We start from the raw sequence: 13772 nt of genomic DNA, 5'->3' as shown, positions 1-13772 counted from the left end.
CATGTAATGGAAATGTATACAGCCTAACAAGTTCAAACGTAGTAACATGTAAAAAGCCAATGACAAAATTGTAGTAATATAACAAGTTCAATGAAGAAATGAAAAGAAAATAAATATGCTTTACTGTAAGGAATAAATGTTCAGATAACCCTTATGCATGATCTCGACATACTCTGGTCAGTTAAACTAAAGACACAAGAAGGTTTTCTCACTTCAAATATTATAAAATAAATTTATAATTAAAAAAAAAAAAAAAATCTATTACTTGAATTCATTAACTCAGAAGTTTGTTTCTCTTTATCACCCATGTCGCAATGTTGTGAAAGCAAAAAATGGAAGAATAAGAACCTAATAAATACATTTTCGTTCACGTGACGAAACATGACGAACCAAGTATATTTTTCTTTCCCTCTCTTTTTTTTTTTTTTTTGTGCTGAAAACTACCTTCCACTAAGTTTGGGCTGCATGTCAGCAATTCAATGAGATGAAGCGAGTATAGAGGAATGGAAAACTTGCGGGCTTGGATGCTGAACTTCACCAAGTCATAGCCTCCTACTCCCCCCTGAAGTCACCCCATTATTGCCTCTCACTGCTTGCTTCAACCTTAATTCGTGTATGCTCTGAGAGTATGTACAAAAAACACAAGCCAACAATCATATAATTCTCAGTTAGAATTCCTGTATATTTTCAGCTTAAAGTACATAATCAGTGAAATATGTAATAAATACATTAAGCATTCTGTCTCTTCTGGTACAATAATGTTTCGCATTAGTTTTGCTGTATACGAGAGTGAACTTACCAACAAGAAACATAGTCATAAGTTAGCAACTACAGACTTACATGGCCAACAGATTAACCAAAACCCAGTCAAAGGGCAAGGATTTCCCAGTGCTGGACCAGATAATCCTTTCAACAGGGTATTGATAGTGTATCCCAGAGAGAGAGAGAGAGAGGGAGGGAGAGAGAAAGCAGACTACCAACTAACCTTGGGACAATTCTAAGCAATTCTTGTAACCATGTTAAGGACAGGCCACACTTGGACATTGATGTGAAAAGTGAGAGACACATTTTTGGGAAACTATAATTTATCATTGATATAGCCTACAACTCTTCCAACAAGTATCAGATGAAGCCCGTGTTTCAAAAGTTTCAATTACCAGACAACAAGAACAAAACTTTTAGCTATTTGAGTACAAGTGATAAACATTTGCGAATAAAAAGTTATAAGCTTCTCTTTTATGACCAGAGCCCATGTTTCAAAAGTTTCAATTACCAGAGAGAAGAACAAACCTTTGAGCTATTTGAGTACAAGTGATAAACATTTGCAAATAAAAAGTTATATAAGCTTCTCCTTTATGACCACAGCCTCCTTTATGACCACAGCCCGTATAATTACCTTTTATGTCCTACAGAATGTTACTAATCAATCAGCCATTCTGAAGCATTCATTCTTCATATCCTAGATTAATAGGTCAGGGAATTCCAATATAGATGGTTTTGATGAATAAAATAATTCTATCTGACTGAACTACTGAGAACAACTTTCTAGGGCATGTCTACTGTGTAGATCATTGCAGGCATGTAGCACACATTCAGACAACATTTTAAGACAAAAAATGATGAAAACAAAAACCATACCAATCAGGCTATAATCTATTTAGATCTATATCAGAGTTTGAGAGAACTTTCATGGTCAAAGGCTAGTTTTAACTAAAAGATTGGTCACAAAAATGAATTTTTGTTACTTCTCCATTGGGAAATCAAATGTAGCAGCATCAATTTACCATTCAAAGTCCACAAGTGCTCTAGAAGGGTAGGTTACATTTTTCTATTCAGTGGTAAAGCAGCCTGGTTCAAATGATTGGAAAATCATTCCAGAGACTATCTATCAAAGCTACAGTTGAAGCACCCCCATCCCAAAGAGTAAAATTATAGCCTGCTTTGCCGAGGCTCACAATTTTAAAATACATTATTACTAGTAAGGGACAAAACACACACACATAGCCTAAGCACTTTTTCCTACCAAGTGATGGGTCGAAATCCCAACCATGCAATGGGAGGAATTAGAATATAATATTTCATGCTCAATTGATCTTTAAAAAAGAAGAAACACACAGATAGATAACATTGGCCAGAAGTCTTAAAAGCCAAGTGAAGCACCATGGTTTAATCATTAATGAAAGGGTTATGAACGATTCCAATGGTAAAACCATATTGGTTCGTCTCTTGAGAGAATTTTTGAAAAAAATTTCAAAAATTTGTGTGGTTGAAAATTTTTGGAAAAAAAATCCAAAATTACTTTTTCCTTTACTACACATTGATCAATTACATTTTCTCTAACACTCACCTATTGAACTACAAAAAAAAAAGAAAAAAAAGAAAAGAAAAAAGAAGGACCTAAACTTAAAAACTATTTTCAAAACATACAACCAAACAAATTTTCAAATTTTGTAAACTCTTTTCAGAAATTATTTTTCAAAATTGTTTCATAAATACAAACCAAACATGGCCATAAAGTCCCACATTTATGAAGCGGTTGGGACTAACAAAAGAACAATATCTAATAAATATTAAGAATTTATCCTTCATCACCACAGGATGGTGATACAGTTATGGTGGTGACCTAAATACAGCAGATAGCATGTTCTTATTTATATTTGATAAAATCTATTTAGGAAAAACCTCTAATTCCCCATTGCACTCTCTTTCAAATGAAACTACTACTAGACATAATATGAAATTTACAAATGAAGCAGCTGTTATTTTGTGAGCTGAATTTCTAAACTCAGAAATGATAATAATAGCCCAAATAAGAAAAGGTCCCTTGAAGAAAAATGCTGGAGTTGGAGACACAAGTTTAATCCCAGCTAGTACTCTATCTAAATTAGAACCTTACCACCTTTGAAAACCATTTTTGATTAATGGAGCGTATTGATCAAAGATGAAAATTAAAATAGGCATAAAAACAAAATTCTCAAAATACCAAGACTACTATTTATGCTCTGTTTGTTTGGATGGAAAACGTTTTCTGAAAAATGTTTTCTGTATTTTCTGGTGTCTAGTACGATGGAAAACAAAAATCGACGAAAAATATTTTCCATGGTAAAAAAAAAAAAGCCTTTATGGGCAGAAAATATTTCACTTTTAAAGGGCGGAAAACGTTTTCCGAACTAAAATCTTACCTATATTACCACGCTACCACCGCCACTCTCACCTCCACCACCACACCACTATCACCATCACCATCATCATGACCATTGCCACCATCACCGCTGCTGCCGCCTCACCACTATGCCACCAGCCCCACCTCCACCTTTATTTTACCACCACCACCACCAAACATAAAAAAATACTTTCTCTGAAAAAATTTTTCTAAAAAAAAGTTTTCATAGAAAATATTTTCCGCCCAAATAAATGGAGCGTTAAATAATTTTGAAATTATGAAACTCAACTAAAGCTTACTATTGTGAAAAAAATTAATAACATAAATATATTGCAATCACCTATGAACAAGACTCTTCAATTGTCAAATCATTCAGAGAACTTGGCTACATCTAGATATGGATAACAGCTAACAAAGTCCTTTTGGCCCCTTTGTTTTCAGAGGTAAAATGAAGGGAATTCACAGTGAGGGAATTGTTAGTGAGGGGATTGATAGTGAGAGGATTAAGTAAAATTGTGTTGATAGTTGATAGTGTAAGAATTATTAAATTATTTTTATATAAAATAATAAATCAAATAAAAAAATATAAAAAATTAAAAATTAATGTTTAAAAAAAAATTCTCAATATGTAAAAAAATAAAAAATAAAAAAATTTCTAATCCCCTCACTATTTTTCTAATACCACCTCCACCTCCACCTCCTCCATCCCAATCCCCCCTTCCAACCTCTATCTTAATCTCTTCCTCCATCTTAGTCCCCTCCCATCCATTACACCCAAAACAAAAGGGACCTTGAAGTTATAACAATTAAGTACAATGAAAAGCTGCCTTCTTATCTATTATCATACTCTATAATTTTGCCTGCCTGGGCTAGCCAATCAATTTCGATGTTTGCTTTTCATAAAGTATGTTCAAATGTTGTACAATGAAACTACTCAGCATCTAAATTAACGATTCTTAGATCAGTGGCCACAAATCTCATGAATATTTAGCCGCCTCATTTATTTATAGCACAATAACATCCTTGAGCTTCCTCAACCTGAAGATATTTAAAAACTTTTCTCATAGCCAAAATATGCCCCAACTTGCCTTCAAATTCAGTTCCAAGAACTGATATTTCTTACAAATTACATGTGTTTCATATGTAGATGTTCAACCTATGCACTCCAATCAATCTTTTCTCAGGCTATCAATTTGTGTCGATGCACATCAATGATCACACAATTTGAGAACAGAACAATGCCTAAGATGATAAAATTTCCAAATCAACAATTCCAGCCAAATTCAAAAATCAGCAAGTAAGAAACTAACCGATGATTGATGAGGAGGCGGCTCGACATCGATGGAGCGCAAAGACATCTTAGCGATCTCGGAGATCGCAGAATCGCGAACGCCAGGGACGTCGCTGGTCAATTCCTCGTAAGCAGACTCGAATGCCTCTTGCCAGAATCGAGGCAATCTGATCCGCCGGCTGTTGGTGTACATATCCCACATATGCTTCACCAGCTTCTCCCTCTCCTCCATTTCCTGTTTTACAAGATCCCATTCATACAATTAACACACAAAAACATTATACACAGACATATATATATATATGTATATATATATATATATATATAGAGAGAGAGAGAGAGAGGAGGGCGTACGAGAACGTCGAGATCGTCGTGGATAGGAATGTCTATGTCGTCGGAGAGACGGTTAAGATTGCCGGCGGACCAGCGGAGAGTGACGGTGCCGGTGAGCATGGACCAGAAAGCGAGGAGCAAAATCGCGGCCAATGCCCAAAACTTGTACCGGCCTTTACCGAGAACGCTCGAATCTGAAGACTCTTTCTTTGTAATTGAGGTCGCCGTTGATGTTGTATGTCCAGTCGTCGTCGATAATGGTAGGTTATCGCCATCCTTCATTTCGATTATCACTCACACACACACACACACACACACACACAGAGGAGATTTATTGAATGTGTGAGAAAGTTGATTTTGAGCTCTCTTCACTATCTGGAAACTTCAGATTTGGATGATCGATCTGATTGATGAGAGAAAGAGATTTGCTGTTTCGGTAAAGGGGAGGGGGAATAATGAATTTCCTCTTCTGCTTTGTGGGGCACCACATCTACAATGGCCGATTTTTATTTTGAGCATTGACATTTTTGTAATTTTCAATACAAAGTTGATCTGACGTGTGAATTGAAAAGTTGACTGTCGACTTTGTGAAAGTAATGAAGCAATAACCCATGCAGTGATGGGCCTACCCTAAGCCCAAGTATAAGCCTCTTAGGTATGGGCCTCCTTTGGAATCCATATTAAGAAAACAGCAGTGCTACATAGCAATGATTTTAAAACTGGAGCGGTGAGTGAACCGGAAAAGAGACTAGGTGGATGGGTCACCGGTTCAACCGTTGGGTCAAAGTGGTCAAACCGTGACGTCATAATTAATATTATATAATTAAAAATATAATTAAAAATTATAAATAAATAAATATATATATAAATAATTTTAAAAAAAAAATTTGTTGCATAGTATTTATTAATAATATTTAATAAGTCATAATTGGTTAAAAAAGTCATTTATTTTAAAGAAATTAGATTTTTTAAACATTCCCTCCAAATAAATTGATTGAATGCTAGATTTAATTTTGGAAAGAAATAAAATTTTCAACTCTCCCTCCAATCAATATGTTTTAAATAATTTGATTGAATCCCACGTAGAATTTTATAGGTTTTTTTTTGAAAAATCTTTTCCTATAAATAGGAATAGATTTTCATAATCTTCTCAAACTTTCAATGAGACTCTTCCTTATGAGAGGAGACTCTTGAAATAAAAATTTTTAGTCAAAATTTTAAAATATATTTATATATATATATATATATAAATATATAAGAAAGAAAGAAAGAAGAAAGAAAGAAAATAAAAAAAGTAAAACCGAAAAAAAAAAGGGACCGGTCTGACCCTCCCGAACCGGTCCGGGTCACCGGTTCGACCACTGGGACACCGGTTTTTCCCGATTTTGGCGCCACTCCAGGTTTTGGGGGTTGACCAGACCGGAACAAGGCCCGGTTCCCGGTTTGACCGGCCGATCCGGTCCGAGTTTGAAACCATTGCTACAGAGCGCTAGTAGAGTTGCTCTAAAAGTAGCTCTACTGAGGTGGCATCCCATTTAAAAAAAAAATAAATTAAAAAATAAGTAAAAGACAAAACAAGAAGAAGAAAAAGACAAATTAATGCTCATTTAAAACTCCTCTTTTAGAGGTCTAATTCATTTTTTATTAAGAAAAAGAGAAAGAAGTGAATTAGAAGCTATTATTATTATTATTAATTTTGTTTCACCACTTTTGCTTTTGAAATTGACATACGAAAAAGAGGGTTCACATTCAAGTTCCCAAAAAACTTTAATCCAAATTTAAAAGTAGTGTTATGATGACATGTTTTTATATCATATTTAATTTATAATATGATGTGTTATCACTGTATTAATAATATATATAAGTAGTAAACTTATTCAATCAATACATTTATGTTAAATTTAATATAATATAAAGACATAATCACTCTATCATTACTCGCCTCATAATATTACAATCAGCATGCCTGACCAATTGAGCTAGTTAGCATCAATATCCAAAATCTTTTATGGGCCCAAGATGGAGGAACATAGTCTGTAAGCATGACAAACAAAAATGGAAATGACATGAGAAACAAAAACATGAAATGTAGTTTAAATACATTTGTACCTTTGCATTTTATCATAAATTTCATATTGATTCTTTATTTTTTCAACTATAACAATTTATTTTTATTTTATATTTATAATCAAATTGTACAATCACTTTTCTATGAGTTATCATTTTTTAACTAGCACACTTTGGTTTCTCTATAAATGCTAAGTGAGCATTTTTTTAGTTAGCCCATACGTAAAATTAACATTGTAACTTAATCATCAGTATAAAGATCAATTGTTACTATTGAAAAATAAAAGAGAAAGTGATCGACATATAATATTTCTCATAATGGAATTTAAAATTTTGTGACATTTTCCTCTTTCTTCTTTGCACATCCAACAAATACCATGGAATTTATATTGTCAAATGATTAGACAAAAAATCGAATAAGATTATTTTAATAATTAAGTTGTTGGTATCAACCATTTTGGTAGAACTCACCTTTGAAAATTAGCTTGTAAGGGAATGGTATTCAAGAGACTTATATTTATGAGGCAAAACCTCTTTTGTTTCAATGTGAGATTGTAATAATTGTTGCCTTCATGTGTAGCCGGAGTTACTGATTACAAAAAGTTCAAAAATTGTAAATCTTGAATTTGTATATGAAAAAGGAAACAGGAAAAAAATAATGAACTAGATTTCTTTTTTGTCCTTTCTTTTTTCCCTTTCATTTTCTTTTTCCTCCATAAATTCAAAATCCAAACAGTGCTCAAGCCAGAACACAGGTGAAACAAATTAATTTAAATATGAAGTTGCAAAAGCATAAAGGGAAGTTCCTCAGCATGGAAGGCCTGTTGGCTTGATTAGTCTAAATGCTTAAGCTTTCTTAATCATCTGATGCATAATCTCACAGTCAAGAAAGTACATGACTAATCCTCTCATCAATTTCTGAAAACAATGAAAAACAAATCTCTACACTGCTCAAAACTATGCCAAAAAAAAAAAAAAAAAATTCTTTCAAACATTTCATACTCTCCAAGTTGCCTTTATGTACACATTTTCTTCAGTCAGTAACCTCTTGCCAAAGAGCAGAAACAGCATCAAACTTTTTTCCTTCTTTCTTTCTTTTTGTTTTTTTTGTTTTTTGTTTTTGGCTTTCAACTTTGTTTTTTATCTCTTGATTTCTGAAGGAGGCATAAAGAACTCTGAAGACAAACCCCATATGTTAAAATCCACCTCCTCAATCTTCCACGATTCTTCGAGCTCACGCCTGTGATTCGCTGATTGCTCTCCATATCTATATACTGTCACAAAAGTCTTGCCACTGTGAGCAATGTTGACACCATCAACATACTTGTAGTCTTCAATCACTGACTCTGTGCTTGTTTCCCAGAAGACACCTTCACTGTCTTCCCCTTTGGTCTTCACCGAGAGCAGCCTGGAGTCCTCGAATTTGACTAGGAGGCCAGATCTTTGGCTGAAATAGCCCCATATTGTGTGGTGGATGATTTCATATTTAGGTCCACTTTGTGCCTCAAGGGTTGATTTGCTTGTGTCAAGCTTGAGAATGAAGCAGTCCTCACCTTTTATGATCTTCTCTCCTATGCATACTGCATCTAGGAACAAGTTGGCTGTGGACCTTGGGTCCAACCCCTGACACAATGCCATTATTGTTAAGAAGGATAAGCACCTCTTTAGAAATAAGCTAGATCAATAAAATTAAGATGAACTAGAAAAACCAGTCAAGAAAAAAGACACAGATTTACAAAAAAGAAAAATGAAAAAGAGAATGAAGCTTCTTGTTGGTGTTGTTTCCCCTCAAATATGTTTTTGCATAGAATTCAGTATTGGCATCACTATATTTATCGTGGATGAGGTTCACACTTCACCAGAATGAATGCAGTGCTGTTAGTATCACATTCTGTGTATTTTTTTGTGATTCCCCCCCCCCCCCCAATTAATACCATTAAATCTTAACCAATCGGGATTAAAAACAAGTATTATCTTGTGAAAATTTTTAAACTACTCCAGAATCAAGACAACCAGACAAGTATATTGAATTCTGCTGTTTTGAATTGTTCAACCAGAACACATAGGAGGATGCATATATGTTGCCTAACAAGTAATTGTATACAAAAATACATTCAATGGTCATGACCTTGTGATAATGATGATTGTAAATATTATAATTTTGGAGTCATCTAACTTAAATTGGTAGTAGGTGGAGAGATTATTAGATCATATGAACCAAAATTGAAGGTCTAGTTTGGCAACATCACTTTTTAGTTTAAAAATCAAAAAGTCACTAAATCAAAAAGTCAACAACTTATATTAAAAAGTCAAAGATTTCTTATTCTCTCTACTTTTTGCACATCTTTTCGAAAAAATCAAAAAGTCTTCCCAAACATACTATTTTTTTTTACATCATGTTTTAGCCAAAAAATAAAAAAGTTACCAAAAAATCTATTCCCAAATGAGTTATAGAGACAATGTTGATCAAGTTTTTAGAGATAAGAGAAATTTTTTTAAAAAGTAGAGATAAGAGAATTAGACTTGGGTGGGATGGGAGACTCCGTCCACAAGAAAAAGTGAGACTCACTCTAATATGTTAGAATTTTTAGAGGAATTTACGCTCCCTTCATTTGGGAGAAACAAAAGTCAACAAAGAAAATAATTTTTGTGGTCAACGAAAAACTTTGTTTTGACAGAAAATTAAAAGTAGAAAAAGTTTTTTAGATTAAAAGTTTACTAATGCCACTACATTACCACGACTACCATCACCTCCTCCTCCACCCCATCCCACTACTACCAATACAATTATTAGTACGTTAGTTTTAAGGACGAAATCACTCTTCGAATTTTTCTTTTCTATCATTTGAAAAATATTTTTAGGCAAAACAATAGGAGGGCTAATTCAAAATCAATAGACAATTAATAGGGGAAGGGAACTCTAGATTATATGAATCAAACTTAAGAGTGACACGAGATAAGTCACTAATAATATAAATGTTATAATTTTGTAAAGCATGAAGAATAGGAGTACCTGCAAAAACCGGCGTAAGGGTCTGGGAGGACCCTTTGAGATGGGTGTTTGTAGGTTGGAGGATTGCCTCCAAGAGATCTTGCCATTGCTTCCAGAGATGACTTTGCACCCTGAAACAAGCAGCTCTAAGCACCACAAGTCCGGGTTCTTCTGCCACAGCACAAACCCTCCAGCCTCCTCGGTACTCCTCAAGTTCACACTTTCATCCCCTTGGTGAAAATCCGATGCGCTGATTTTCACCTGTCCAATTGCACACATGCTCTGCAAAGAGTTCAATGCTGCTTGTCCTCCTGTCGCTGCTATGTATTGTTGTACAATGTATTTTGCTGTTGAAGCTTCCTGCATTAACATAGATACAAGTACTCAAAACTTCAAGCATGGTTCTCAAGCATTTGAGATCAAATCATTTTTTATAAAAGCTCAATTTAGTCAATTTGATCCCTATAATTCCAATTAATCAATTTTTACTACGAACAATTTTTTTTACACAAAATGATATAGTTTCTTGTTATCTCTTCAAAGCATCCACCATTATCAACAAAAATTCCATATATAAAATTTAGGAAAAATTGCACCACAGTGGTGTCAACAAAAGTTAATTATAAATAAATGATAAACATTATAAGTATCAATAATTAAAATTATAAAATTTACCGTGAATTTGTAATAACTTTTTTCTGTCATCATTGACCAATAATTTCCCTTAAAATTTATGCAATATGTGACAATAACATTTTTATAATCCTGAAGAATATGGGTTTTGACTTAAAATGTAAAGATTATGCAAGGCTAGTTTATTCTGTATTAAATTTTTATTTGTACAATATAATCCTTTCACAATTACTATCATTTTGGATATATATATATTTCTTTTATATAAATTTTGAATAAATCCACGAACCCAAAACTTTTGACATGAAACCTATCATGAAAAACAATGTGTTGGTAAAATATCTGAACCACATGTTAAGTTTTCCGGGTAAAATTACGAGTAAATTTTCTAAATTTGTAGGATTGCTTATAAATTTTTGTTTTAAAATCATAAAAGAAAAAAGAAACAGTAACTTACGATTGAAGAGTGTCGAATGGGACGGTGCATGGAATGGTCGACCTGGACCTGGAGAGGAATGAGGGGAGATCCAACAATGTAGAGGAGGAAACTGAGCTCATTGTAACGGCCAGCTATAATTGGGGAAGACCATTTATCAGAAGTTTGAGCCTTCATCCAAGTTGCCATGTTTTGCCACCGAAGCGCCACGGTGCTTCCCATGCTCGTGAACATCTCCTCCGGTATGGGGACCTCGAGCACCGTCTCGAGCCCATCTTCTCTATCAAAATTCGGACACAGTTTCCTCATGTAAATATGTCAATATATTCTTATGTGTCTGCGTAAGAATATGAAGGTGAAAGTAAAACTTGAGAGAGATGGATATGAATTAAAGAATAGGAGGAACAGAGGAATGTTATCCCAAAAGGTTTTTCTCTCTCCTGAAATGCTACTTTAGGTGATAGGAGGGGACGTCTGGTGTGGAGAAAGTGGAAACGAGAGGGTGTGGAAACTCAATTGGCATCTAAGGCTCTCCTTTCTTGTAGCTGTCTTTGTGGGCAGATTGTTGCTCTGCCTGGACTGCCTAAACTCCTATTTATTATTCAACAAAATAGTTACATGTATGTGGAGAAATTATTAAAAGCTGTCAATGGTAGTGATGCAGCGATGTTACAAAGTAATTTTAATTTTCTATGTCACCTGTATAGATAACTTAAAAGATCGATTTGCCACATTGATAATAGATAATAATTATTCTGAATATATGTACAAAAATCACCGGTCATAGGACTCACTTCTTTGTATAAATATTTTAAAACTTATTTTTGTGAATACCATTGTGAACAGTACATACTTTCAAACTAGTGAAAATAGAGGAATCAAAATACAATACTTTTTAGATATAGAGTCCATTATTCTGAACTAATTAGAATTTGTGTATTTTTTTTTTCACACTCTAAAAATGTGTGAATAAATTCATTTTTGTTTTGTTTTTTTTTTTTTTTTTGTGCATGTGAAAGTATTGCGTGTTGAATGAAGAGAACAAAGACTAGTTCATAGGTACGAACGAGTGTCTTGTGTGCTATAGACTATATGGTACATTTGGCTCGCATGGCTCCCGTTGGCAAGAGTTTTTTTAGTTATTTTAGTCACAAAAGATAAAATAAACTATTTTAACCACAACAAATAAAACATCACATCTAACCCATAATTTTTTCTTACAAAAAAGTCAAAAAGTCAAAAAATCCTTCCCAAACTAAGTTTTTTAGCATAGGTTAAAATAGTCCAAAAAGCTAACCCACTTCCCAAACGGTGGCTAAGATTGCTAAGGTGCAATATTTGTATGATTAGTATGTTGTTTAAGGACAGATTTGCATATCTATGCCAATGAAAAATAAATCTTAATTTCTTTGACGCGTAATAATATATAACATTCATGTATGAACTAGTTTGGATTGGCATTTTCTCTATTATATTAATAAAATAAAATTATTTATTTCATGATATATAATTGTGAATAAATCACATAAAAAAATATTTTATTTTATTTAAATTGAAAAACGGTTAAGAGAAATTAACATAATAATTATGTACCAATAATTTTAAAATTTAATCATGTTATAGCTTTGTGCATTACAATTTCAATTATATAATAGAAAGGACCTAAATCTGAAGTCTTTGTTTTCTTTATTCAATATACAAAGCAAAGCAACCGATAAAATAATTGATTACAAAACACACAGAAATGGGTCCTACAATCCCATGGCCAGCACTTGTTTGTAATATACAAATACAAAATCAATACATAAAATTTATTTATACATAATGACTGACTTGGTTGATTCTAAACTTATCAATTTAAAACTAAGATACCACCGAGAAGCTTTAATTACACAAATCAAATTGCTACATTATTCTCATACAAAATATTTTTATGCACATATCTTTTCATTCTTCGATTAACGGGAATTTAGGCCGTCCAGGCAGCAACAATTGTGCCCCAAGACTGATACAAGAAAGGCTCCTTGGAGCCCAAGTGAGTTTCCACACCCTCTCGTTTCCAATTTCTTTTTCGCTTCTCTCTTACGTTGTGTTTGGTTAGAAAATTTGATCATGGATTTAAAAAGAAAAAAAGAGAAAGTAAGTGAAATGTGAATAAAATATACTTACATTTCATAGAGTTTCACACACTTTTTCCTTTCTCTTTTCAAATCTTTTTTCAAATCACCCAACCAAATATAACACTAACCTTTTTTTCTGTTCTCTTTCAAATTAATTTTTTATATAAATATATCCATCTCCCTCTACCTCTCTTCCTTTTCACTGTAAGACCCATACATACACACACAGAGATCCATACATACACACACAGAGATGAATATAATACAATTATGCTATGTCTGGTTGAGGGATTTAAAGAGGAATTTGGAAAGGGAAATGGAAAATTTAGATAAAATGTAAATAAAATATACTTATATTTCACTTACTTTCACACACATTTTTCTTTTCTTTTTTCAAATTTCTCCCTAAATCTCCCAACCAAATACAACGTTTATGTTGATTCACATTTATTAGAGGGTTTGCAAACAAATGATCAACCACTCAGTGTGTAATTAGTGTTGTGCGGGCCACCCTAGAAGGAATGTGATTCATATATTTTTTATTTTCTGAATTTTTTCTTTCCTTGGTAGCTAACAATATTGAATGCATGTAATCCAAGCTCTATAATTGTATATATTAAGACAGTTTTGCAATTGAAGAATTTATTGAGTGGCATTAGGAGAGATAGCGAGAGTTTTTAAGATATGGCTTCAATGAAGAAGCTTAGTGACGAAAGCGACACGGGCATCAATAAGTT

At 33.3% G+C, this 13772-nt stretch overlaps 2 protein-coding genes across 2 annotated transcripts; both read right to left on the bottom strand.

Annotated features, from left to right (window-relative positions):
• Nucleotides 1–203: 203 nt before the first annotated feature.
• LOC145803701 (polyol transporter, putative (DUF1195)) lies at nt 204–5344 on the bottom strand. The gene is made up of 3 exons (XM_082897021.1): nt 4809–5344; nt 4474–4689; nt 204–620 (listed from the first exon to the last, which is right to left on the bottom strand). Exons 1-3 carry the CDS (start codon nt 5067–5069, stop codon nt 543–545), a joined length of 555 nt encoding a protein of 184 aa, XP_082753147.1. The 5' UTR covers nt 5070–5344; the 3' UTR covers nt 204–542.
• Nucleotides 5345–7839: 2495 nt separating this feature from the next.
• Nucleotides 7840–11414, bottom strand: LOC145790653 (uncharacterized). Its single transcript, XM_082868991.1, has 3 exons — nt 10937–11414; nt 9868–10206; nt 7840–8477 (listed from the first exon to the last, which is right to left on the bottom strand). The coding sequence occupies exons 1-3, from the start codon at nt 11222–11224 to the stop codon at nt 7995–7997; spliced, it is 1110 nt and encodes a 369-aa protein (XP_082725117.1). The 5' UTR covers nt 11225–11414; the 3' UTR covers nt 7840–7994.
• Between the last annotated feature and the right edge of the window lie 2358 nt (nt 11415–13772).

The sequence above is a fragment of the Camellia sinensis genome, chromosome 1 (genome assembly GCF_055761805.1).
Source record: "Camellia sinensis isolate YWXY chromosome 1, ASM5576180v1, whole genome shotgun sequence".
NCBI lineage: Eukaryota > Viridiplantae > Streptophyta > Magnoliopsida > Ericales > Theaceae > Camellia > Camellia sinensis.
Note: the sequence above shows the minus strand (reverse complement) of the source record. Positions and strands in the feature narration are given on the sequence as shown.